Below are 27,391 nucleotides of genomic sequence, written 5' to 3' on the forward strand. Positions count from 1 at the left end.
TGGTTGTTAAAGTTTTCAGTGTCAAATTATTCTTATTGAACACAAACAGTATTTTCAAATTCCACCAAGCTCAAAGAGCATTTCAACCACCTTGATTTGTTCATACACATTTATTGGAGCCCTGTAAATAATTAGTAACTTTTTGCAGTTTCAGACAGTGTAGAAACCCATCCCAACATTTTCCTATCCCAGTATGTCATTCTGACTGTTTTGTATGCTGGCTGACTTGCACAACACAACTCTAAGCATGTAAAGTTAAGTGGATACACAATTACAAGAAGTTCAAGTTGGGTTTAATGAAAAGTACACCATGTAGAAATCCAGGGAAATCAAGTTTTTCACAGATTTTGTAAAGCCATATGGACAGGGAAATTCTGGGTGTTGTTTGAGTTCAAGCCTGACAAGAAAAAGGGAAAGGGATAGAGTGTTGTTTGGGTAAACTCTGCACTGCAGCCTGTGTCTGGGTTGCCTGAGCAAAAGAGGGTAACCAAAGAGTCCTTGTACTGCCCAAAGCTGTAAATTCTCTCCAGCACCAGATGGGACTTAATTCAGTCCATGGAGTGGTGAGAAGATTCCAATGCTATTCCTTGCAGGAAAAATGAAACCCTTTCAACTCAGTAGTCACAGCCTCTGGGCACTTAGGATTTTGTTTTCTTTATTACTTTGCTGGAAGTGAGCAGAATTTTCCTTCACCAAGTCACTTGCATTTTTTACATGACACACATTAAAGCCAGGCTGACCAATACACAACCCCTTGGGAGCTCTCTGGGCGGGTTGCAGATGCAGATGGTTTTAGCAGCTCAGCTCTTCCTTCCTGACACTTCATATCCATGGCACACATCTATGCTTGGATTCAAGCAGTTTTTCACTGAGCCTTCATACCAAGATCAGAGTTTAAGGAAATGAAACCAAGTATAATAATAATTCTATTCATTAAGGCTAAGGCTTGTAATGGTACTTAGCCATGAAAAGATGCAGCCAGTGGGATTTTCAAATTGCCTAAGTAGATTACACATCTAATTCCCATTGACAGCCAATGGGAATTAGGTCCCAAACTCCCTTAGGCACTTTTATAAATCCTATTAGGTGTCTGTCTGCATCTTTGTATGTTTAAATACCTTTGTAAACCTGAGCAAGGTTGTGTTCCCATGCTCCTCATGTTGTTTTCCAGGGTTTTGGAAGTAGAACAAAGTCAGATCTCCTAACTTATTTTTGTAGAAGTCAAGATTTGGAGTATGAACTGCAAATCAGGTGATTTTTTGCTACCTTTGGAACCTCTGACATTTGTTAGAGGACTCCTGCTGAGATGTGTTCAGAGGTTGCTCGCTGGAGTTGACTCATTGCTGCTAGAGCAACTCTTTAATCACCAGCTCCCAATCCCTTCAGCACTGCCAGAACAGGACAGGAAGCCCCAAGCAGAGCCAGAAAGCTCAAGCCCTGTAGAGCTGAACCTAAATACTCAAAAAAAGCTTTCTCTTTATTTTGTGGTGCCATGAACACAGATACAGATTACAACAACAGCACAGTTCACTCGAATTTTGCCGTGGCCACAGCTGGTTGGTGTGCTCCTGGCTGAGGGGCACGTGGAATATGTGCAGAGTGCTAATCAGACTAAACTGATTCCCTGGAAGCACAATGGTGCAATTTTTGAAAGACCACAGCCATGGTTTTTCTAAGTCTTTGTGAATGCATCCTTTAGTGAAATGGCTCTGTCACAATGTGGAACCAGGCAGGCCAAAATGAAAGCAAACATTCCCCCCCCTCTGAAAGGCTCCAGTGTGATCACAACAATACCAGCTGAACTCTACTCTAAGCTAGAGCAGCGCTGGTGACTATTTAGAAAATAATTAACTGAACTTTACATGACATTCAGATGTTTCTTGGCTCAAATACCAGTGTATTCCTCTGCTGAATTCTAGGGATTCTGCAAACAATGAGAAATATTTGCTTAATGGCAGACTTGCATACCATGCTCATGTTGTGCTGAGTCACTGTATCAGTGAAGACAAATTCTGAAAAGAATGTTAGATAGAGAAAAAACTGTTGGATAGACTTTGAGTGTGATGCAGATTTGCCATAAATATGAAGCAAATATGGGGTGTTTCTATGAAAACATGTTACTGAGTTTGAAGGCAGTTTTTTGGTTTTTTTTTTTCAGTTCCCCAAGGAGATTCTTCAAAGAATGTGGATTTTTTGCTTGTTGAGATGAAACTAGTAATGTCATTGCTAGAAATGTTTAACAGTCTTTGGCTGAAACAAGAGTTAAATCCAGTACCCTGTTCATATCCACTCACAGCATATGAATAAAATTGTGCTAAACAGTTTTCTCTGAGGCTGGGATGATGCAAGATGTCAACGCTGGTGCTTGACATAATAATCCCTGATAACTCTGGAGAGTAGGCTCAAACTTATGTCAGGGTGACAGTGTAAACAGATGTGCTACATCTTCCCCTGAAAATCTGAATAAGGAGAAGCTTGTTGCTTGGCAGCTCAGAGAATGTTCCAAGACCAAATTGCCAGCTTGTAAAGGGAAAGAGAAAGGCAGACAGATTATGAAATGGTTGAAACAATGGGAGTAAAAAAGAAATAAAGACAAAAAACTGTGTGACTTTGTCACCAGGACATTTTTCCTCTTATTGATGGGTGGAAGGGCAGATGTCTGTGTTCATGTCACATATATGTGGGTACACAGTGTTGGTACTGGAATTTCACATATCTGAGGGAAACAGCATTCTGAATTGTCATGAAAAACTGGATATTCAATTTAGCCTAGAGAACAACATCTTCTAAAAATCACCATGACAGATCTATGAGAACAGGCATACACAGCAGTGAACAACTGGATGGCTGGTAAAAGAGGGAAAGGTTTCAAATCTGGCCATGGCAACTAAGTGAACTTAGGAAACACACACATAATATACATGTTCTTAAAAGCATCTGTTGTCAGCCACTGTTGCCTGTTTTCCCCAAACAACAGTTGCAGAGTTTCAGTTTCACGAGGATGTTTTTGTTATGAAACAAATATGTGTGCAGGTGCATCCTAAAACAAATGGCTTCGAGGCCAATGGTGGGGCTGGCTTTCATTTGTGAATCAGAAAATAAAAATTATCCAAAACAGACTTTTTGCTAAGAGGGATTTACTCATGATAATAACTGTGGACCTGCCGAAATCAAGAAGATGGCAAATAAAATGTACACAGACTGTGCAAAGTATAATGTAATCTCAAAGCACCTAGTAAATATTAGTATGGAAAGATAAACTCTGAGCAGCAGAGGCACATGAGACATTTCCTCACTCAAAATGAAGGACTGTCTTAATGACTGCAGCTTGCAAGCTCCTTACTTAATAGGGCCTTGACTGGGCTAAACCATTTAACACAATCCTTTAGGCAATAAATAGCTTCTAGTCACAGTATTGTAAAAATATCGCCAAACACAAAAGCATCCTTCACGTGCACTAAATACAAGCTGCAATTGAAAAAGCTTTGATGTCGGACAACTCAGGAAGGTTTGAGAAATGATTTTGAGTGGCTCGTGCAGGATGTGTTTGTGCTGCAGAAGAGCTCCCAGTGGCTCAGCACTCCTCACCAGCCAGTCGAGGAGCCAAGCAGGTTTGCAGGGAAGCACACATCACTTACAGCAGGGACTCAGTGGCAAAGAGCTAAATAGTTTTTGAAAGATCTGATTACTGAACGGTTCCCTTTTATTGGCCATGTGCTTTCTCCATGGATGGATTCATTGGATGTGCAACAATAATTGAGTTTCATCCCAGGGGTGAAGTCCATTTGGCGACTTAAGTGCAGTCACTTGTCAGGATGGATTTTTCCACAAATGTACATTTTTCAAGTTTGCATGTCTTTTGTCAATACCTTGGCTCTCCAAGGGACAGCATGTCAGCTTCCTACACTCTTACATTTGACTGGGACTGAAAATCCGTCTGCTATGGTTCTCTGAAGTCTGTTTGATGGGGAAGGCTTTTTGACAACTCCTACCTCTCTAGAGCTCTTACCTCTTTGTTTCTGTGGCAGGTTGGGTTTTTGGTTTGTTTTTTTTCCTTTTCCCAATAACAAAACCTTTTATTCAGTCCAGCAGCATTTATGGTCTCTTTTTTTCAGTTCTTGTCTTCCAAAACAGCAAGGAGTCCCCAAGCTGATGAACTCTAATGAACAAGAACCTCAAAGCTTAATGGTTGCCAATATCTCCTCTCTCAACTTAGCCCTCAGCCTCCTTCCAAAGGCAACCATTTTGTTCCTGACACAGTGGGAGACAGTAAATAAAAGTCACACCTATGGGAACCAGAGGAATTGAAAATTGTAAATCTAGAAAGAAGCATAAAATTAACCCAGCCACTGTGTTCTGGTCTTGTGCAACATGTTTGTTTAACTGGCTTGTACTGCATGGAAGGCAAAATTTTAGATCTGTCTGGCAATTATTCCAACAGGAGGGGACAGCTGGAAATGAGCATCACTTTGTTCCCAAAGTGATCCTCAACATCAGAGAAAAGAGTAGATGGTGGCTCTCTCTTGCTTTGATGGGATCTAAGAATTGAAGATCCAGACACAGTAAATTCAATACTGAATAAAGCTGAATGAATTGCCAAGAACCTCACAGAAGAACTTTGGAACTGGAGATGATCAATATATTCAATTCACTGTCTTTCACCTGATGGTGGCCAAATAATCCTAAGAAAGAAGCTGCAGTAAGTAACTGTGGATCAGGCTACTCAGTGCTGCAAAAAATGTCTGCTTGAATCCCAGTGGAACAGATCTGGTTCTTTTAGACAAGAAATACATGCCATTAATTCATTCTTTTTTTTCCATCTGACATTTCTCCCAACTTAACAATAAACCTTATCAATTTCACCTTTGAGTTTGCTCTTTCAGCTTTCCTTTTATTTCAGTAGCTTTTATGCTGGTGATGGTGTTTGCAGCTTGATTTTGTAAAATACTAATTAGCCAACAGCACTTTTTAAAGCCTTATTTTTGTAAGAAAATATGAATCAAAAGCACCACATTCCATGCAAGCAATGGAAATAGAGAAGAAGGAATGAGAGAAGCATGGAAGTCAAAGTTGCTAAAACACCATTTCTTCCCCCTAACAGAAGTTACTCAGGTGGGAACTCTTCATGACAGGGCTTGCATTTGCACTGTTTCCCTGTTGATGCGTATAAATTATTATGTGAACTAACACAGAGAAAAGAAACTCATTAAACAGCACTGTCTTGATTATTATTTGAATGTAGAAAAATCAGCAGCACTTTTTTCCATTCTTTTCTTTGAAACGCGATCTAATTAAGAAACTGTGGTGGGTGAAAAAAAAAAAAAAAAAAAAAGCAGCATTTTAAGGCATTGTCTCCCACTTTGAGATAGAAAACCAGTTCCTCTGACTAAAACTGGCTGGATAATTCCAGCCTGGAGAGTCCCAGTCTGCCAGTCTGTGAAAATGTCTCCATCTACTGTGTTTTGATCCAAGTCCAGCTAAATATTCTGAAAAGGGGATTTTGAAGACCATCCTGTGAAGTGTTACTGTGCCAGATTTAATTTCCAGCCAAAATGAAAATGAGACTCATTTTTGTCTGTTCAAGCACTGCTTTCAGCTCTCTCTGGGTTTGTTTGTTAGCTTGCATCCATGAAAATATGTACTATGACCTTTAGGAGAAAAAGCTGCAATGATTTCTTTGACCATGTTGCTCTGCTTTACCAAAGAGCAGCTGCACTGGACTACAGCTTGAAGATGACTTTGAATTGTCATTTCTTTCAGCTGTTTTGTGGCTATTCAGATGCACCAAGAAAGAAGACTACAACTCTGTCCTCTCGTGTTCACAGCTGACAGAAAGCCATAGTAGGGCTTTGTCTGATGGGTTATGTAAGACATTTATGGCACCAGTTGATCTATACGAGAATAGGCAAAGTGAAATGAGGTCTTCAGAGAGCAGAAAAGGAGACCTGTTTCCCTGTTTGTGTCTTGTGGTTGGATTCTCCTGTGTGTAAGAAAAACTCCCTGAGGAACACTAGTAAGAATGCTCCTCAAGGGGATCCTCAGTATCCAATTGAACTCCTACTTGAGCTTTTCCACTCCTACTACATCCTTACAGAGCTCTCCTATGGTATCTCTCGCCACACAGCTGTGCATTTTCACAAAACACTTCAAATCCTTCAGCCGGCCATCCCTGTATCTCATCTGATTGAAACCGGCCCAACAGTAATTGCAAGGGGACTGGAAGACACAAATACAGAGACGGGGAGATCTCAGAAGATTTGTGTCCTTAGGAAATCAGACAGACAAGACCTTTCTGGCTCAGGGATCTGGCACAAAGCTGAGTGACTTGGACTATAATCAAAAGGACAATGTAATAAATGGGAACACTTACAGGCTGCAACCATCCCCAAGAATTCTGACCTCACCAGTCTGGCATACGCTTCTGGTTCAGCCCTGTTCTGCTACCAGTTTTCTAACTCTGGCCACTGTCACAGGCATTTTGGAACTTGAAACCCAGCCTGCTAACCAAGACAAATCTGTCAGCAGCTGACTGTTACAAAAAGCAGACAGTGACCTGTCCTTTTCTCCTCCTCCTCCTGTATAGTTTAAATACCAGAGAGGTGAATTGTTGTCAGTAGACAAAAGAACTTACTGGAACAACTGCACAACAGCAATCAGCAACAATCCAGGCTCTAGAGTCTTAGAATATACCAGAGCTGTAACAGAAGACTAAGGAATCTGGACATGAGTTTCTGGGAGAAGAAGAAAGATCGTGTGGTTCACATGAGAGAATTCTACTGAGGATCAGCTCTCAAATACAAAGTCCTAAATTTCCCATGGAAAGTACCATTTAAAGGAGGTGTCTAAGGCTGTGAAAGAGACAGCTGTGGTGATATCAGGACATAATTCACATGGGGTTTCCCTGGATTTTAAACTTCTAACAGTGATAACATTTTAAAACCTGTATCTCCAAAGCCTCCCCAAGAACAGTGTCAGATCAGATCACATCATCAGCCTGAAGGAAAGCTCAGAACATCTAATATTATCCATTAATTGGCAATCCCCAAACCCCACATTTCCATCCTAATTTGGAGACATGCACACACTGCCAGTTACTAATGTGGGAGAAAATGAAAAACCAAAAAAACCCCAAGTAGCTCTGTAAAAATTGGAACTAATGAAGATTGCTTCCCTGGGGACATTTGTCTCACAGTTGATTGGTTTGATAATTAAATGGTAATATTTTGGCAGCGGGAATTCACCCCTTTCTAGACATCAGGGAATGCACAACAAAAAAGCAATGCTGAGAATGCCCCAGGCACAGGAAAAGCCAGAATTTACTGCTTACTGGACAATGGAGAACCATGAGAACTCTGACCTTATTCATTAAAGGCTTAGCACATCTTTTCAGGAGCAGTAATAAGGTCTCTCCTGTCCAGTCATTTATTTTGAGACAACTTGTAAGAATTCTGCATAAATTTGTAATTCACTTTGAGACCAAACCACCTCTGCCTCATCTAAGTGAAGTGGTTCAACCGTTTCAAAAGACTTCACAGAGTGAAAAGCCACAGTATGGAATCAACCTTCATTTCTTCAGGCCAGGGAAAAAAGCAGCACTGGGCTGGATGCAGCCTGATGTTAACATTCAGCACAGCCTCCCTGCAGGGACTTCTGTCCATGTTCTGCTGGCAGAAGAAGCTGTCTGAAGGGCAGGGATGTCCTCCCAGTTCCTGAGATAAATCATCACTCCTGCCTGGCACTCCCAGTCTTCCACAAGCATAACACAGGCAGTTGTAGTCTTGGCTCTAAAGCTTAAAATAGAATCATCTTCACTTCTTAAAAAAACCTTTGAAGTTTGCTACCTACGTTCCTTTACAGTGAGTCAGACAGGTCCTGGCCATGCAGAGGCTGTTAGTAAATGGGTGGATCATCTCAGCAGGGCAGCGTGAGGAGGATAACATTGGAACATCACTCACAGTTTTTTTTTCACTCTCCCCACACTTTCCACCATTCCCTGCCAATATTCCCTGTTACTGCCTGGCCCTCAAGATTCTCTCCTGAAATTAGTGTGATGTGGGCTCAGGTAGTGGAAGCTTCACTTCTATGCCCATGGAAGGGACTGGAGGATTTTGCCAGAGGCCAAACCATTCTGTGGCAGAGCAGGAAGATATGTTCTGAAACAGCCCACCTAGGGACCCTCTGGCTGGAATATGATGCTTGTGCGGCTGGGATGTGTTACAGAAAGACACATTTGGACTCAAAGAAGCTGCAATTTTTCAGAAAAGCCTGGATGGTAACCAGCCTACAAACAGGAAACATTATTCCAGTGTTGCTTCTGCCCTACTGACTAATTCTTAGAACAAACAAACTTTATGAAATTCAGATTTCAGCTGTGTAAGTGGGTAAAAAGTGGAACTTTATGAAATCATGGAAACAAATACTGCTTTAAATGAAAAGTTTTCCTCAGTCTGTGCCATAGTCTCCCTATGCTGCCACAATGTGATTTTCCTTGACATTCCTCTTTTTCCCCTTGCATTTTAATTGTAAATTAATCACTGACTTGGACATGTCTCTACTGTGCATTAATATGGTTGATATTAACAACAATATTGCTCTCCAGGCATTTGGAATGTGCGAGACTTTTTGTGCACCAAATGGCCCATATTAACTTCTGCAATAGCCAGGTGCAAACTCTATTGCAGTGCTCAAATTAGTTCAATTTCTCTAACTGCTTCTCCTGTAATTGATGGCTCAAATTATAATAAAGTACAGTTCCTCTACATGATATATGTTACAAGTACTACCTGTTATGCTGAATATTGCATTGCTTTGAAACTGCATTACCCTCTCCCTTCACCGATCAGATCTTTTTTTTTTTAAAGGAATTACTTATGAACCAGAAAGTGTCTTCACATCATTCAGAAATTATACATATGCTCATGCACTTTATCAGCAGCTGACAGAATGGGGATGGCAAAATTACTGTCAGTCATGTTGCATTCAATGTCACATAAAGACCTGCTTTTTACTATACCTTAAAATTGACAATAAATGCCAGTCATCTCTCCTTGCCCCATTACTGCATCCAGACACAGCAAGCACTGCTTAGAAGATACTCACCTTCATCTTTTAAATCCCTGCTTCAGCCTTTCTTTCTTCTGCATATATTGTTATTCTCCTATGCCTGCACCTAAAATACTCTTTACCATTCTCTTTTTTTTTTTTTCTGAAGTGTGCAATTACAGTGGATTGTAGTATTTTTTTTTTCACGTGGAAACAATAATTTCTATAAAACAAACAAATCAGCCAAATCCCAATGGCTTATTGACCCTTAATTCTTTCAAGTCAAATATTATTCCTGATGGGAAAATAGTGAGGAATGGGTGCATTTGATTTTGGGCATATGTACACTTTGAGGTATGGCTGAGTCTGGACCCTGGAATCTGCCTCTGGCAGCCCCCCATGAGTTGGCAGCTCTGCCCCAGCACTCAGAACTCTGCAGCTGCTCAAGGAAACCAGCTCTAACAACAACATCAATTTCATTGCACCACAGCAGAATCTGGGGAATTTGCAGTTCATCAGAACTGTATTTAGAAATCTGATCTTGATCCAATATGGACTGGAGCCACACTTAAAAATAACACCATCCCCAGCCAATCAGAAAAGGTGTGTTTCTGCAAGCTCCAATTATTATACTTTCTGTTATTTCTTCATTAGGCAGAGGTTATAAACATCATCTGCTCCTGAAGGCAAATGTCAGTGTACTCACAGAAAAAAACAAAAGGCTGAGATTAAACAGCAAGAGTCCTCACCCAGCTTGCTTTGCCAGGTGTTACAGTATGAAATTAAACATCTTCCTCCTCCCAGTCCTCAATGGCCATGTGCCTCATTTGTGGGGGCAGCAAAGCTGGTGCTGAGTTCACTTACACACCAGCCACACTCACCATAGCTGTTGTGCTGCAGATCAAAATATCATCTCAGGGCTCAGTAGCATTCAAAAATGAAAACTCTGCTAAGAACTCTTATGAAGGGAAGTAAGAAAAAAACCCCATAAACCATCTCTAGGCTGGTCATAGCCTTCTGCAGAAATGAGGTACATTGCAAGTCTTAGGCAGTAATAAACAGTGCAGTAAAAAAAATCTACAGATTTCTAAATGTGCAACTGACAAGGAAAGGAGTGCTAGGGAATTGTTATGTACTAATTCTCACACTATTTGAACTGGTAATGCTATGAAGGAGACAATTTAAAACACACAAAAGGAAAGCTTTTGTCATGTGACAGAACACTGAATTCATTGCCTCGAGGTGTAGTGTAGGTTCATCTAAAAATGTTCAAAAAGCAATCAGTAAATCCATAAAACAAAAGTCCATCCAGAGCTCCTAAAGGGAAAGTTTTAGCATGAATACTCCAGATCTGAGTCCCTAAGCCACAGAAAACTGAAAATTGAAAGACACACCTGAGGAGCGATCCATCCACATCCTTTACATTAACGAATCCCTAATACTGGTGTTAGGAAGAGGATGCCGGAGTTGATGATCTGTTCAGGAAGTTCTTATATTCAAACAGATTTCATGGACGTGTTCAGGAGCCAGAAACCAGAAAAGTGTCTGTGTGAAAAGATACGGTGGGATGTCAGAAAATGGGCAGGAGTTCATCTGTTTAGCTTTTCTGACAATTCAGAGAACCACTACCTTTTAAAAGAAGTGACTTATAAGAGCAGCAAGTGTTGTTGTCTTTCTCGTGCCTTGTTTCGCTGGCTCTGACAGAATAACTAAAATGAAAATATTTTGCATTTGTCTTTGGATAAAAGTTTGCAGATGTATATTGTCTTTTGGCAAAATATATTTATTTATGACACAAACATACAAACAAAAAAGCATACATCAAGAGTGAAACTGGGTAATTTAAAACTCACATTAGATACAATTTGTAAGAAAATAAATGTATTTAGTGAAACTGTTTGATAATCCTGATTGTAAACTCACTTTATTGACTTCACTGTTTTCATTGTAACTGTGGTGATTTCTGCTCAATACCAGCATGGACAATATCTGGAGATGGTCTTGCCTGTTGGCAAGTGTGTTAAAACAACCAATATTCTCCTGAGGCAGCTTTTATGTGGGTGATTGTTCCCTGGGTTTTCTCAATCAATTTGGTGTTTCTCCAGAAGCGCAGATAAGGTTCCTGGCTATGCAGTGCCTCGGTGGACTGTGGGGCAGCCCACATGCTGCACCTTCCCATCTGCTTTTCTTCTGAAATCTGGGTCTCGGGGATCTGGAAATTCCAGTGGCAATTCGCTCCAGATCGTACACCACGATCAGCAGATGGACGGCCATAAGGACAGAATGCTGCTCTTAAACGAGCTCCTCGTGCTAAAATCTGAGCATAAAACCACATGCTGGTCCGACACGGCTTCTACGCCTGTGTTTTGACTTTAACAAACCATTTCACAGCCTTTTCCATCCCGTGCCTCGCCGGGCTGCGGATGCAGGCTGCACGCTGCAGGAGGATGAGGGAGGTTTGAGGACGGGTTTGAGTCGCGCTGTCCGCGCCACCCAGACGGGAACATCCCCTCGATGCCCCCGCTGTGCGAGAGCCCCCGCAAAGGCCTCAGGACGGTCCCGTCGAACCTCACCCCGCCCCGACCAGCCGCACACCACCCCAATCAGCCTCACTCCACCCCGCTCCACCTCAGCCCGTCCCCTCCCGCCTCCCGCCCCTCAGGCCCGCTCCCGGCAGCCCCCGCGCGCACAGCCGCGAACTACCACCCCCAGCAGCCCTCGCGGCGCCCCGCGGCTCGGCCGCCGTCCCTGGGACTCTATCTCCCAGCAGCCCGCGCTGCTGCCCGACCCTTCATTTCCGGGAGCGGCGCCGCGTCCCTGGCTTGGCGGAGGCGGCGGCGGCCGGAGCGCGGCGAGTGGGGCCTCCTGGGGCCGGCGGCGGAGGGAGTGAGACCGGGCGGGTCTCCGGGCGGTCGGGCCCATGTTGAACATGTGGAAAGTCCGGGAGCTGGTGGACAAGGCGTGAGTACGGTGGGGCGCGCGCTGGGGGCCGGGGGCGGCTCGGCCGTGGCCCCTCAGCCGGGCCCGCGTTCCCCCCGCCCCCCCCAATATGGCCGCGGCCCCTCCCCTGCTGAGGTGGCGGCCTCACACCCCCTCTGTGCCCGGCTGACCCCCGCCCCGTTGTCTCTCTCTGCTTCCGTACCTGTCCCCTAGTGACTGCCCGGGGTGGCCCCTGAGCGTCCTCCCGGCGTGGCTTTGTGGCCCCTCCGGGGCTGCAGGCAGGCAGGGGTTGCTTTTTAGGTAGTCTGTGGCCTTTCCATTATGGCTGGCTGCTTTCCCGACCCTCTCGGGCGCATCTGGGCCCTTCCAGCCCTTGGCGATCAGCGCTTCGGCTTTGGGTGCCCCCTCCTGTGCCAAGGTCCCAGGCTGTGTGTGCCCGGTTTGGTGTACGAGCCCTTGGAATCTGGCTCTGCTGGATTGGCTCCCAGCGTGGCCCTCAGACCCCTAGGGGGGAACAGACAAATCTCCCAAAGTAGGAGGACGGTAAAGAATCACCTGCGCGTTTTCAGAGAGCTTCCCAAGTCACCACATGCTCTCTAAAGTGTTTCCCTCCTTCCTAAGGACAGATTGCAATTGCCATTGACTTACAACCCCGGGCCGTTCAGAGGTGGAGTTGGTAGAGGACTGAGATACCCGTTCGCACCCCTTACACATTTAAATAGCTCAGATATTTACAAGTTTGTTTCCTTGAATAGAGCCTCCTCCCACTGAAAACTTGTCTATGGACCTGGTTATCGCGATCACTGTGTTGCAGATGGAGAGTGTGACGTTATTATTGCATGTGTCAGCCACTCCTTCATTTTTGGATTGAGAGAAATTTGATACAGTGGAAAATTTAGCAACGGTTGTTTTGCTTCCTCAAATAATAAGTCTGTAGGGGAAAGCTTAGAGCACTTCTCCATCACTCTTCAGTGGTGCCCAGTGGCGGGACAAGGGGCAGTGGACACAAACTGAAACTCAGAAGTTCTGTCTGCTATGAGGAAAACCTTCTTTCAGGGTGACAGAGTGCTGGAACAGCCTGTCCAGAGAGGTTGTGGAGTCTCCTTCTCTGGAGATATTCAAAACCTGGCTGGATGTGGTCCTGTGCAACCTGCTCCAGGTGTACCTGCTTTAGCAGGGGGTTGGACTCTGGGCTCCAGAGCTCCCTTCCAACCCCAGTAATTCTGTGAGTTGAAGATGCCCCTGCTCATGGCAGGGGGTTGACCTGAAGTTACTTTCCAATCCAAACCATTCTGTGTTCTATTAATTGTGGAATGCTAATGTCAGGAAAATTATAAACCTCTGGTGTTCGTGGATTAATTTTCCTGACACGAAGAGAAACAACTGGCTGAAGGTCTGTAGATTGGTATGTACCAGATGATAATAATGACAAACAGTTGTACTTGCCCTTACCAGTCTAAAGCCTTTCAAAATTGACGGTCTGTCTTAAACATTTTAATTTTTGTTTCTCCAAACAGTTTGTAAAAGGGTCTGTGTGATGTATAGGCTTAAAGATGTCAAACTGAACAGAAGTGTCAGCTTAGTCATGACAATCAACTGTTTTGCTCATGGTGCTGTGTGCTAGACTGAGACTTCTCTAGGCCAAGATTTGGATGACATTTAAAAAACACTGTGATTAAGTCTTGTCCTGAAGAAGTTACTTACTTTTTACAGCTTTTTGTATACAAAATCAACCCTGGGTAAAGTAGTTTTAATAATGTGACAGATGAGGAATTTAGGAGTACAACCCTGACTTGAGTTCCAGGACCTTTCAGGGAAATCAAGTTTTTCCTAAGTTTTACTTGTGTACTTTTTTGTCTGTAGGATTAATGATCACTGTAGCATTATAATATTATCACTGTTTTTAAAATGTTTACTTCTAAGGATATAAGTTATTAAGTCCAACAGTACATCAAAATCCAAATTGGAAAAGACATTCTATTTCCAGAACAGGTGCAAGAAGTGAACATGTCCTATAATAAAAAATGTTTTATTGAATAAACTTCAGTTTTCTCGGAATAACATTATCCAAATAGAGGAGATTGTTTGTTTATTAAAAAAAAAGGGGGAGGAGGGGCAGGAGGAAAGTGGAGCCTGCAGAGTAAATAGTATTTAGAGACATCAGGATCAATAGTCCCATTGTGTGTGGTGCAGATTTGTCATAATGTCTTCTGTCTTAAGGCCATGACTTAGAAAATTCTCTGCAGAGGAAGCTAAATGACATAATCTGCCTCATAAATAACAGCTAATGCTGTGGCAGCATCGTACTGAACTTTAACAAGAAACTGCCCTTCTTTCCTTAAAAAGGGGATATGATTATATGAGGATTTTGAAAATGTGCAAATAGCTTGAAATTTTCCTACTTCAGACCTTGAAAGCTTTGATATCTGGTTTGAGCTCTGCATCTTGCTTCCATATTCAGCTGATACTTATCTTAGAGTTTCAATTGACTCTGGGGTTATTTTTTATCCTTATTTCTGCTTCAGTGGCTGAGAGCTTGGTTAGGTCAGCTACTTCTACAGGAGGACTTTTCTTACACAATTCTCCAATTCTTTGGTGTGTGAAGGTTCTGTAAGCAACGGTAAATAGCTGTGGGTTGCTTTAAATGCAAAAAACACAGGTAAAAGTGGTAATCTGTCAGCATTCATCAAATTCTTGGAACCAAAAAATAAGTTAGCAACTGCAAAATGCATATGAGAAACTCAAATCTGTATTTAGTATTTTTGAACTTTTGGTCTCTGTATTTCTTTGGTGTGGTTGGAATTGGGCAATGAAGTTCATCAGGTAAATTCTGCTTTGTAATTCTCTTCACACTACAATCACCTCTTATTTTTATGGTAGCATTTTCTAGTAACTCCACAGTATGGATCTGTATCCAGCTGAGCTACTGAGTTGCAGTCCTTTTGTATTTGAAGTTTAGGAGGAATACTCTGTGGTAGAGTACTAGATTTACTATTCTAGGATGTGGTAGAACCCTTCTGTTACGTGTCTTGTTCTGCCCTTTGTTAACTTCACTGCTTTCCAATGCCAATACAACTCCCTCCCTTAAATATTAAGTACCTTGGTTAGCTTTGACTGAACAGTAATACCTTGTTTCTGCCTGGGCAGAATAAGGTGAATAAGGTTGCAGTTTAAATCAAATAATTAATAAAACCTGTGTGTACCTAGTATAAGGTTTATTCTTGCAATTTCAAAATAACTGTCAAAATTCTTCCACCCTTCAGTTTCTTAATGGGTACTGCAGTGTGTTCAAGAGTTCTTCAAGTGTGTGAAATTATATTGAATTTCTGGTTGGTTTATAGTTTAGAAGGTGCAGGCCTACATACTCTTATTTCTTCTGGAGTAAATTCTATTTCATATTATTATGTGAATAAATTAAATTAAGAAGGCAGCTTTTCACTTTTGTGTTCACTTGTATGGGTTCTTTTTCCCCAGTAATTCAAAACTGAATTGGAAAGTAAACTAAACAGTTGGAAAATAAATGCAGCCCTCTGTGCTCTGCTTGTTGGCTCCAGGACAGTGAACTCTGTTTAAATGGCAGAGGTTTCTGATGGCTCAGGGCCAGGGTGGTGCTTGGTGCAAAGTTGGTGAGTCAGGTGGCAGTTCTGATTCACTCTTGAGGCAATGTCAGAGATTTCTTGTTTGATTCTCTTTTGTCATAGGCTTAGGTGAGGGCTGCAGTGTACTGGTGTTGCCTCAGCATTCCGGGCAGGAGGTGGCCAGTTCCTGTGACAGAGCACAGAGGCACATGTCACACACTCGAGCTGCTGGTGGGAGTGTGAGCTGCAGGAACATTTGGCAGGTGGGAAGGAGTCTGGTCTCCCTCTCCAACTTCTCTGCTGCAGCATGGGATCTGCAGCTTTGTGTCTGGATGCTCTGGTGAGAGCAGTCCCAGATACTGTGGCACCCATGGCAGAGGGTTCAGGTTACCCCATGCCTGCTCTGAAACAGTCCTGCAGTTGTGATGAAACTTTGAGGCCAAGTGTTGCAGTTACTGCTTGTGAGCTGCATGAGACTACTGATCTGCAGGCTGCCTGGTACTCTGTAGAAGCAGCTTACACAAGAAAAGTCATATTTTCATTGGTACAGGTGTATCACTACTTTGATAATCAAATACCAAGGGCCTTAAGCAAGTTTCTCCTCACTGTATGATAACAGAACTGGCAAAAGCTATTGTAGTCACTGAGAGTGAGTTTAGGAGTCCTGGCTGTGGAAATACAGAGTGTTACGCAACTTGGTAACTTCACTTTTAAGTCTTACTGGACAAGTACATGTTGTGCTTTGTGTTCCCTGTGAGATTTCTAGGACAGTGCTACAAAGAAAACCCCATGGCTTTAAAAAAAAAGCAAACAACAAACCGAGGAATATTAAGAAATCCTGTTAACACAGGTTTTAACTTGTCAGAAACTTGAAGGTATCAGCTTGGCCTAGCGGCCAAGTTCAAAAACCAGGCCGTCATCTCTCTTTAGTTGTGTTGAATTTCCTCTTTTTGAAGCAGAAACTGCTGATTTTTATTTTACTGTAAGGTTCCTGCGTGTTGTTAACCTGCATGAGGGGGTTCAGCTCAGAGCAGAACACAGTGTTTGTGTGTATACAGGTAGCAAGGCCAGCTGGGCTCCTCATTGCAATAACTTCCCTCTCAATATAAGATGTCATGTTAATATTTTTGCTGCCTGGTTTCTGTCACAGATGTGTAGGACATGCAGCAGGCAGGCTGGAAGACCTTTGGACCTATTGAGGTTGGATTGCTGCCTATGTAACAGTGTGGTGAGACTTTACAGACAGCTTCTTTAAGATTCCATTGCCATTCTTAGCTTTTGTGATCTTCTGTATGCATAACCTTAATGTGAGAGAGCTCCTTTTAAGCATCTTTCCGGACATCAAAGAATAAGAAACAGTTTCATGAAGAAAGGGATGAAGGTGACAGATCTGAGTGTAGTTGGGACAGTATTACCCAGATACTCGTTTGCATTAGTTCAGGTGAGTGAGGGAATTGTCACTTACTTTTACTTAAAAATTAAAGGAGAGTGCCTGTGAGTTTCTTGCCAGCAAAAGGAATATGACAGTTGCCATACTCCTGTTTTGTTCCATGCTCCTTCCAGTTCAGTTTTGTCCACCTAACCGAGCTTTAATTTCTTTGCTATTACTGCTATTAGCCACACCTTTCGAGTGGCCCAGCAGGAATGTGTTTGCACTCCGTTGTGTTGTAGAGTGGGAGGCAAAGTGCTGCAGAGCTGTTTCTATACACTTCACAAGCTTGATGAATTGCCCAGTATGTAATAGTTTAATTTCTTTTGAAATGGAGAGCAGTCTTGCTTAGAATTGATTGTAATAGGGAAGCATTATAACACCTTAAAATTTATTTTAGAGGTAGGCACTTGGGTCTTCAATTATTTATTCTGATGCTACATCTGTGCAAAGAGAAAGGATTCTAGTGTTTGGGGAAAAGGAAGGATTAAAAGAGCTGTTGTCATGAGCTGCAGTAGAACTAGGCAGGGGAGAAGTTCTGGTTGATAAAGAACATGTTTTCTTTAGAGCTTCTAATTTTACAGTCTGTAAAGAGGAGGGTAAATTATTGGTAAAATAGAGTGAATTACTGCTTCTATTGTCATTGCAATTTCTCGCTGTTGTAGCCCAAAGCGTGTAATGAGACCTTGCACTTCACTCCCAGGTCACAGATGAGGGAAGCTAGTAAGATAATTCTGTCAAGTAAACCAAGTCACATTGTGCTGGTAACAGTTAAAATTCTGCCTTTGTTGACTTGCAGTCTCATGTTGCTGTCTGCTACCTCATGCTATGTCTGCAGGATACTAATGTGATAAATGCACCCCAGTCATTTACCCTACAATTACAGACCTTACAGTTGACTTTTGGTTGCTCTCTGCCTGTACAGTGCTCATGTTTGCCCGGAAATAGGCAGGATCCCATGTATCCTTAGCTGGGGATTTTCAGTCTACCAAACTGCTTTCTTTTTTTAATGTGACTGTAATTGTTCTTATTTACAGGCAATTTTCTTGTGGTTCATGGATTTGTCTACCCAGACTATTGAGCTCTTTAATGAAATGCTGTTTGCTCCTTCAGTAATAGCAGGTATTATTGTAAGTGATCCATCATATAATAATCCAGCAGAAGGGTAAACGACTGTCTAGCATTTGACCATTGCTATCTGAATCTCCTGTAAACTCCTTTGCTTCAGTCCCAGGGTCATTTCGTTTTTTCTATGTTTAAGATTTATTTTGGTTTGCATAAGCAAGATCTTCAGGGCAGTGAATGCTTCCACAGTTTTATGTGAGGGACAGTTAGTTAACCCTCACTGCATGAGTTATTCTCCTATTGCTGGTAAAGAGGTGTCCTGCTGATAACTGCTTTAAGAACAGCATTTTGTATTATTATTACGAGCAAGATGATGATGATGATCTTCAGCTCTGGAAGGGTTTGTCCTCTGCCTGGTTACCAGAGAACTGAGAGAAGAAAGTCTTGGCAGTGCAAAGGAGGACTGGATTTGAACATAGCATTTGGCTCTGTGGCCAGGCATGGCTGTGTGTGCCAAGCACTTGTAACAACAGCAGGTTACTTCTTAGGACTTTCCTCCTTTCCTTAAAAAAATTCCAGAAAGTTGCTGGTATTAATAAGGAAGAAAAAGGGTTCTAGTCTTTGGGCCATGTAATTGAGTATGGGAGATAAGCATCTGTGAAAGTATTATGCTCTGTTATCTCACATACATAAATTCGGTATTCTCTGGTTTGAATACTCAGCTGGTGGAGTAATCTATCAAACAGGCAAATATGACAAACTGATGGATTTATTAAGAGCTGGCATAAGGTAGTTGTGGCCAAGCACGCAGTTTCATCAGTACTCTCCAAGTGGTGCTTTTGTTAGTGCTCTTTCAAATGTGTTATTGCCATTTTACACCCTGTGGTAGCTGACAATAGTCTGTATTATGTTGTGTAAGGCTAGCTCAGGTGTTGGCTTTATGTATTTTCTGGGAATCTAAGTGATGTATGCGTGACAGCTTCTGTGTTCTTGAAATGTTTCTAAAGCAGAGTTTTGCATGTCCTTGCCCAGCAGGACTGGGCTCCTGCTTGGGGAGAGCATGAAGCTGGTCAGAGATAAGAGCCTTACCTCCATCACTGTGTGCTGCTGTGGTCAAAAGGATCAAGGTGCTTAACTCAGTTCTATGCTAATTCCTCTTAGTTGTGTTGCCAGTTAGTGTATTGCAAAATATTAGCTGATTTGCATGATTATTTCATATACAAGGTTTAATTGCTTCCAAAGCATTGGACACACTACTGCTTTCTCTCCTCAGGCTTTGCTATTTCCGTGTGCAACTGTAAGTGTTGCAGTTGTCCTAAAATACAATCTTAAAATGCTGATCTGATTCTTTTATATTTGTCTCCATTCATTTCAAGTGTTAAATGGATTTCTATATTTATATGAAAACTATATTTTTTTCTAGAAACAAATGAACCATTGGAGAATGAGTGAAGCATTGCTTCACAAGATGGTAGGTTAAGAACACAAAAATGTAATGATTGAGGGTTGTGTTATTCATTCTGGAACTTTTGGAATATCTTCCATTGATTTATTCTGAAGTTTGGGTACAGCTTGTCCAAAGTCATAATACAAGAATTCCAGTTTGAGCTCATCTCCAACATACAGAGTGTGACTGGCCTGTTGACAGGGCAGGAAATTGAAACTCCTTGAGAAGAGCTGTTCCCTTTAATAGTGTTTTTACGGATACAAAGATGTACAATAGCATAACATTTTGTTAAAAGTTGGCTGTTTCACAGACTTTGTTTAAATGGTTATCTCAATTTTTTTTGTATTCATAAGACAAAATTAATGTAGGGCAAGACAATAAAAAGCTGAATTAGTAGCAAATGTACCAAGTGAATAAAGTAGTCAGATTTTCAGTTGGTCTTTTTCCAGCTCCTTATAGTGATCTGGATCTTATTGACACAGGTCAAATATGGACCCAGTTGGACACAAGGATTGACAGCTGCTGTTGGGTTTCAGTTTGGAGCAGGAACTTTATTTACCTTTTCCATTTGGAATGAAGAGCTGTTACACAGCTAAAACTTGAATGATGCCTCTTTGAAAACAGCAGTTGTGTAGAGGAGCATAACTCTTCAGAACAAAATGGTCCTTCTATTCTGCCTCTCTGCAAAACAAGATCTGATTTTTACTGGGGTGTGCTTTTTTTTGTTTGTTTTTTTAAAGATATGCTAAGGGGAGGGCATGTGAAATTGTTACTTCTTTCCAGAAAGCTGTATAGGCTGTGGTGCTCTGAGTACTTTTTTGGTACCAGTTAGGAAGAGTATTCATTACTTATTCTTGCATTGTGTGCTGTGTAATGATGGTGTTTGGGTTGCTGTGTGAGGAACTGGAAAGAGGAACAGATCCAATTGGAAGATCTTTCTCTCCCAAAAGGACTTTAGATTATCTGGGTTTGAGTTAGAGTAATTCCCTAAACTTGTTTGCCATACAGCTGTGTTGCATATTTGAGGAAGTGGTGTTGAGATGGAAAAGGAGAGGAGAGGAGGGGGACCCTTAAAGTTCTCACGTAAGTGGAGGGCATTGGGCACAGGGTTAAGTCTCCCCTTGTAGTTGCCCTGAAATCTCAAGCAGAGTCAGCACTTTCACCAGTAAGAAGAGATAACCAAAGCCATGAAATCGGAGCTTGTAGTTTCACAGTCAGTGCAAGCGTAGGCTGATGGTGAAAGAGGTTTCACAGCCTCCCGTCTGCCACAGCCTGCACACTTCTCTCCCTTTTGCTGGCACTTGCAGACTTTCTGCTTGATGAGAGAATCTCTGACTAACCAGTTGTTTTTGCCAATTTAGTTCTCCACTGGATTGGTTCCCTGGTATAGTTAATTCCATTGTCACACAAATATTTGTACTGGCATAAAGGAAGGAATGGTATTTGGGCAAGAATAAGTGGCTGGGGGCAAAGTACAAATTGAGTGTAATACACCCTTAGCATGTGATTTCACAAGCAGGTTGAAGAGCTCTAAGATTATTTTTCTGCTAACAGAGAACTCATTTTATACCTGGCCATTCCCTGTCTTTGCCTTCCTTGTGCTGCTAATGTGTGCTTCAGTATTTGGTTGTGCTCTCTTGCTGATAACAGCTGAAAAACCCCCGTGGTTTTAGGGTTCATAACTGATTTGGTGACCTGTTTTACAGACAGCTGCTTATGGCACCACAAACACTTCTGCTGCTGGGGAAAGGGCAGGAGGATTGGCTGTGGGAGCCTTTTTCCGTGATAAGACATTTTTATATGTTTTTGTTATTTAAAACTGTACTGTTAGTGGTTTGTTAGCTGCAAGTTTAAATTTTTTTAAGGTTGTTCTCCTGTCTCATATATCACAACTTGAAGGTCCCAAGCCCGCCTTTCTGTTGGTATCACTGTTGCGATGGGGAGGGTGAGATCAATATTTTGGTTCCCTCTTGGGTCACAAATTTCTGAGAAAGGATATAAATTAAAATACAGTTTTGTGTCGTGTGTGGTGCTACTTTGAGTGATTCAGGTTCAAATTGATCTCAGGATCCAAAAGATTTTCACATGAGGAGCTTTCAATTCAATTTATGCAGCTTATTGTGATAGAAATACTGGTGGTATATATTTGGCTTATATCAGAGTGCTGAAGTGGGTATTCTGTGTAGACTGTTACTTCAAATACATTTAATCTTTCTAGAAGTGTTTGACTTGCCACTAAGAATGAAACTACCTTTACACCAATATTTTGAGTGTCTGTTTGTGGGTTGTAAGGAAACCACCTCAAAGTTGTACTTTTTCCTCCCCTTATCTAAAGGATGTGTCCTATCCTAACCAGTTAAATATTGACTGTGTGCTTAATAGATATTAACTGGTTCATTTGGGATACAATTAGAAATGCTAGTGTATATTCAACTTATTTAATGAGACTGGCCTGCACTTTTTTCAATCTGTTGAAATAATAATGAGACCTACTGGGAGTTAGTTAGGGAGGGGTTTTTTCTCTACTCCACTCTGAGTCAGAGCAATAAATGTGTTTCTTGGTGGTTACTCTCCCCATCCTGTCAAGCTGTTTAGAATCATCCTGTAGGTTACAGACTGTGCTCAGTGTTTCCTCTCAAGACATTACTTTATACTTAATAAACAAATACCTCCCTGTGTGATTTTTTTGGAGGTGTGTGTTTTGTGTTTTGCATCTTACAAGATTACTCAGTTGAAAGGTTCTCTAAGACCATTTCGGATGTGAAGAGAAGAAGGTGGCTTTTGATAACCTTAGTTAATTTTATTTGAGATGCAGTAGGTGAATGCATCTTCTGAAAAATAAATTAGTCTTGGTAACTTACATGTACAAATAGAGCTGATATCTTAAAGATTGCTGTCACTTTTAATTATTCCTTGTTTTGACAATTACTTAATTATTTAAACTTTCTCTCTATGATCATGTGAAGTGTGGGGGGGAAACTCTCTGTTCAGAGGTATTTATTGTCTAAACGTGTTAACTTCTATCACAGTGTTCTAGCTCTCCTTGCTACCAAACAGATGATTGCATTTCTTGAGACAGCTTGAAAACATAGTGCTAATAGACTCTTAATTGGCAAGTGCAGTCTCAGCCTTTAGACTGCCAGTGTTGTTTTTTTTGTTAATTACACATTAACTGTAACTCGGTAGCTGCAGACATTAGCTCAGAAAAATCCAGTAATCTTACCATTAGTGAGTAAATAAATAAATAGTGCCTGTGTTGAGCTATTGTGAAATTTGTTAGTTGCAAATACACTCTGTCATTTGAAATTACCATCTCTGTGTGGACAGGAACCAGAAACTGGGTCTCTGAAGCAAATGGAACAGCTCTTGTTACCTTTTTAGGACATGAGTTACTTGATCTCCTGGAGGAACCAGTTTAACAAAGGAATACCTGTGAAAGGAGAGGAAACATCATTATCCTCCACAAATAAACATGGCTTGGAAATGTGAAAGTTAATTTGTCTGTAATTGACCAGACTCATTTCTGAAAGAAAAGAACACTTGCTTTCCATCAAAGTGCATGTTTGTGAGCTTGTGGGGGTTTTGTTGGCCAAGCTACACCTTTTAATGTGAGATACCAACCTGAAAATTGTAATGAAATAACATTAATATGATGTTGCTGTTGCAGTACTTATTCCAAATGGTGTGTTCTTGCTGCCCGTGCCCATTTTTGGATACTCAACTGTGAATAGCTCTGGAAGGGCACTTTGTCATTAACTATTAACCAATATTTCTTTGTCCAGCTGCTTAATACAGCAGCAGAAGGACTGCTAGGTTGTCACCTGCCTTCATGGAAAATAGAATGACTAAAGACAATTGGTATTAAGTATGTTTAGTCTATTTACAATTATGGTAACTACTTTTCATTCTTGGATAAACTTGTAGCAGAGAAGAAATGTGGTAATTCAGGTTTATTAATGAATGAAGAATCTCAAGTAGGAAAGTATTTGATAATTTTTTGGTTTTTTAAAACGAAATAATTGTGCAGTTCCTAGGAACTAGCAGTTCAGAACTGAAGGCCTTGAGGGGAGAGCAAGTTTAGGAAGAGGACTGTATTGACTCCGCCTGTAAAATCTTGGATGCTTCCAGTTTATTCTGCAGAATTATCACTGCATCCTTGCCTTTACTCTTTACTGCCATGATATCATTATATAATGATATAATGGGCATCTTTTGACATTGTCAGATTATGATGCTGAGAAAGTTTCCCCTTGCACAGCCCTGCTTATGCTAAAGGTGTACCAAGTACTTGCTGTGAGACTGCAAAGTCTTAATTGCAATTTAATTGTAAGATGTTGAATTTCTTGTTCTTTCTTGTTAGCAAGGTGGGATTCAGGGAAAGGTTTAGTGTTTTGAATAGCTTCCTTCCTGGGAAGAGGGAGAGGATAGTTTTGGAGACACTGAAATAGAAGTTTGAAGGACCTTGATTGTGTACTCTCCTCTGTCTGTGTGCAGTGCAGTCAAGAAGTAAGTTTCTTGCATCCAGTCATATTCCATGTAATCTTACATAAAGACAGCATCTTCCTTATATCATCTGACATGTAATGGTCTTCTGGATTTGTTTTCAGTATTGGATATGAAAGGAAGTTCTGCAGGTGCATTTGAGCTGTTGAGTGCAGCAGCCGCTGTAGCTTTTCATGGAATAATTCAGTCTAGCAAACAAGACTGAAAGGAACCAATTTTGAGAAGAGAAGCTGGTCAGCTTCTCTGTAGTGATGTCAGTATTCATTTTCTGGTTTTATTTTGATTATTTTCCAGAAATATTGAGGTGGTGCATTTTGGGTTTTTTTGCAAATAATAGCAACTGTAGAATTAATTCCTGTCAGGTTAGAAATAAACTTAGTAAATGATAATGCACTTGAGTTTATAATAGCCAGGATAAAGGTAGTGATCTCAAGTGCTTCTCCTGAATACTTCCTTCTTAGCAATTCCACTGCTGGATATTTGCATAAATGAAGGAAAACAACTTCTTATGAACCTGCAATTTGATTATTTTGCATAAACTGTTGTTTCCTCTTCCTTTCTCCTGCTCAGAAGTGCAGTTTACCTCAGCCTTGGGACATTTTCCAGGGCACAGGGCCATATTAAAAGTGCAGTTGAAGATTTTCTGATTTAGTTGCTTCACCTGCTACTTGGACCATGCTTGTGTTGATGAGATACATGTCCCAGGCTTTCCTGGGTAATGTGCTGGTAACACTTGGCTACCACACAGGTGGAATGGGAAGCTGTACACACATGGCTGTGTAGTTAAAAGACAGGAGGAAGCTGCAAGCCCTTCACAGGCAGTCTGGGTGTTAGGGATAGAGAGCAGCGTGTGTTACAGAAGGTTTGGTGTGTTCATGGTGTGATTTATGTGCAGTTGGGATGCTGTTGTCTGACCCTGGCTGCCTTGGGCCTGAAGGGCCAGGGAAAGGAGCTGGTAGGAATCAGAGGTCTGGAGAAAACAAGGGTAGCACTCCCAGAGTGGGACTCCAGACAGATATGTTCATGTTACTGTACTTTGCCCCTGAATCAGGTCAGAGAAGAGCTTGTAACAGTTGCTTACTGTGGGCTTACAGGAGTTACCTGTACTCAGATTCATTCCCCAAAAATGATCACAGAAGTCAATTGATACTGCAAAGTGCAGGGGTGCCTGGGATGTCACGGTGCCGAAATGGTGATATGGCAGCAGAGAATGATCAGTTTGTGTGTTAAAAGCTTCAGTGCCTGCATTGTTTAAACTTTAATTAGCCCTCCCTGGTGGAACAGCACGCATGTGTTTAGAGTAATGCTTAATTTGTAATAAATCTGGAATTAGGGCAATGTTTTAATGGTACTCAGCTTGCAATGAAGGGATAGCTGAAACTACAAGGATCATTAAGCATGGCCCATTAATGTTAGGGTGTGTGTGGTTTTTGGCAGCATTAAAATCTGTATAAGTGCATGTTCATTCTTCTGTCCTCACCAAAGACTCTGTCAACTGACAAATAATTGAAACAGTTCTTTAAGTAGGGAAAGTTTGGATAATTTGGAATTCATTGTGATTAGTTGCACTGACTGGATCTATGCTGTTCCCAGGTGCACTGACTCCCATGCAATGTTCCTGCTTTTCCACATAAATTCTCGTACCTGTAACTATTTACCTAATACTCTTCAAGCATGTATGGCATCAGGAGATTCCCTTGGCCAGTTGGTGCATTACAGAGCTTAGAATTGTTACAAGCTCTTTATAGTGTCAGAAAACTCTGCTATGAAGTGTTTTGGTGAACACCTTCCACTTGAGTAGTGAGTGAGTGGTTACAAAGAGCACAGAATTGCAGGAGCTTTAGAGGGTGAGTGAGGCTTATCAAAGCAATGGTACCTTTTGGGGGTCATCTTAAAGCACTAATGCCACATCTTGTGAAGTTCTGAAAACTTCCTATATACAGAGGTCACTACAGAACCTTTGGGAGGGTGTGGAATGTCATATGTACTATCTTCTGCCTCCACTCATGGTCACTGCAAATTTTTTGTGGTCAGAAATAGGAAGTGTGAGGTACATGAGTGAGTTGAAACAGCTTTAGAGCTCACTGGTGCCTCATGCTGAGTTTAGCTACAACTTCCTTGTCCTCTGAAAATTTCTACGCCTTTTGTTTGATGTTTTGAAAGAAGGATAAGACCTTATCTTTCTTGTAAATATTTTTCTCATCATTAAAATATTGTGCCCTAATCCTGAAAACTCAGTGACTGGGAAGACTTACAAGTCTCTGTCTATTGAATATTTCTTGAAATACTTGAGCTGTGGGTTTAAATGTGGTCTCAGTTCTGTGTGCATACATGAAAGGAAATAGCACTTTTACTAATTTGGAGGGGGACTTAGGCCATAGCTTATGAGCATCTGAAACCAGCTTTTTATCTTCACGCAAAGTTACACTCAAAGTTATGTGAATGCTATGAAACCCACAGAAACACAGTTGACTGGAGGGTGTAACCTATGGTGATAAGTGCCTGAGTCTCTCTCCCCCAAAATAATGTATTTAAATTTTAGTTTTAAATAATTGTTTATCAGGGTTTATTGGGATTGACATTTTTGTACTGGTATTTTATTTATATAAAAAGCATATTACAGAAGGGTGAGTTTGAGTATATTTTATTTATTCTCTGTCTTACTTGGTCAAACCTTTGTTTCCAGTAGGAGTTGTGTTACCTGACTGAATCACAAGTAGGGAAAAATTAAAGATAAATCACATGATAGAGAATTTGTGATGGCATTCACTGATGCTTGAAGGTTCAAGTGCAATCTGAATTCTATAAAGAGATGTAGTTAAATGTAAAAAAAAAAAAAGTTGAAATTTTTGCAGCTTCTTTGTTACAGAAGAAAAAACGTGAAGTGTAAGGAGCAGAGTACCAAAATAAGTGTGAGGATTGAGCAATAGTAAATTGAGTCATGTGATTACAGCATGCATCTGGCAGTCTCTAGTTCTGCTCTTACAAAAGCAGAAGTTACACAAATTTCCTATGTCCACTTCTTTTAGGGTTATACAGCTGCTGTTGTGTGGCCATATCATAGCATGTTGAACTTTGAAAGAGATTAAATCCACAGGAATAGGAGCTGCAAAGCAGTGACTCCAATCTGATGTGCCAGATGGAAGCTCACAAGAGGCAAGGAGACTGAAAACCTGCACAGGGCAGTAGCAGCATCATTGTTACTTCTTAATCAAATGCAGAGTTGCTGTTTAGTGTGTAACTGCCCCACCAAAATGTCAAGTGTGGTCTCAATTTCAGCTTTTTTTTCCACTTGTTTGTGAAATTGGTTTTCATGCTTGAGTTTAATCAGATTTGCCACAAGAATGCTTTAGGTGTAATTGTCTTCTAATTTCAACTAAAAATGTG

At 41.3% G+C, this 27,391-nt stretch overlaps 1 protein-coding gene across 2 annotated transcripts in view; it reads left to right on the plus strand.

Moving 5' to 3' along the window:
* The first annotated feature begins 11,843 nt into the window (after nt 1-11,843).
* The window catches only part of CLINT1 (clathrin interactor 1), a 47,138-nt gene continuing 31,590 nt past the window's right edge, over nt 11,844-27,391 (plus strand). The window contains exon 1 of one of the 2 annotated variants that reach the window (XM_005523620.3): nt 11,844-12,003. In XM_005523620.3, the coding sequence (XP_005523677.2) occupies nt 11,963-12,003 (41 nt within the window). In that variant the 5' untranslated portion in view covers nt 11,844-11,962. Of the gene's footprint in view, nt 12,004-13,368; nt 13,388-27,391 lie in introns of those variants that run through there. The other variant, XM_014253224.2, reaches the window with a different exon arrangement.

Source organism: Pseudopodoces humilis, chromosome 17 (genome assembly GCF_049639895.1).
Source record: "Pseudopodoces humilis isolate 2021_Gansu_Grassland_sample_001 chromosome 17, ASM4963989v1, whole genome shotgun sequence".
NCBI lineage: Eukaryota > Metazoa > Chordata > Aves > Passeriformes > Paridae > Pseudopodoces > Pseudopodoces humilis.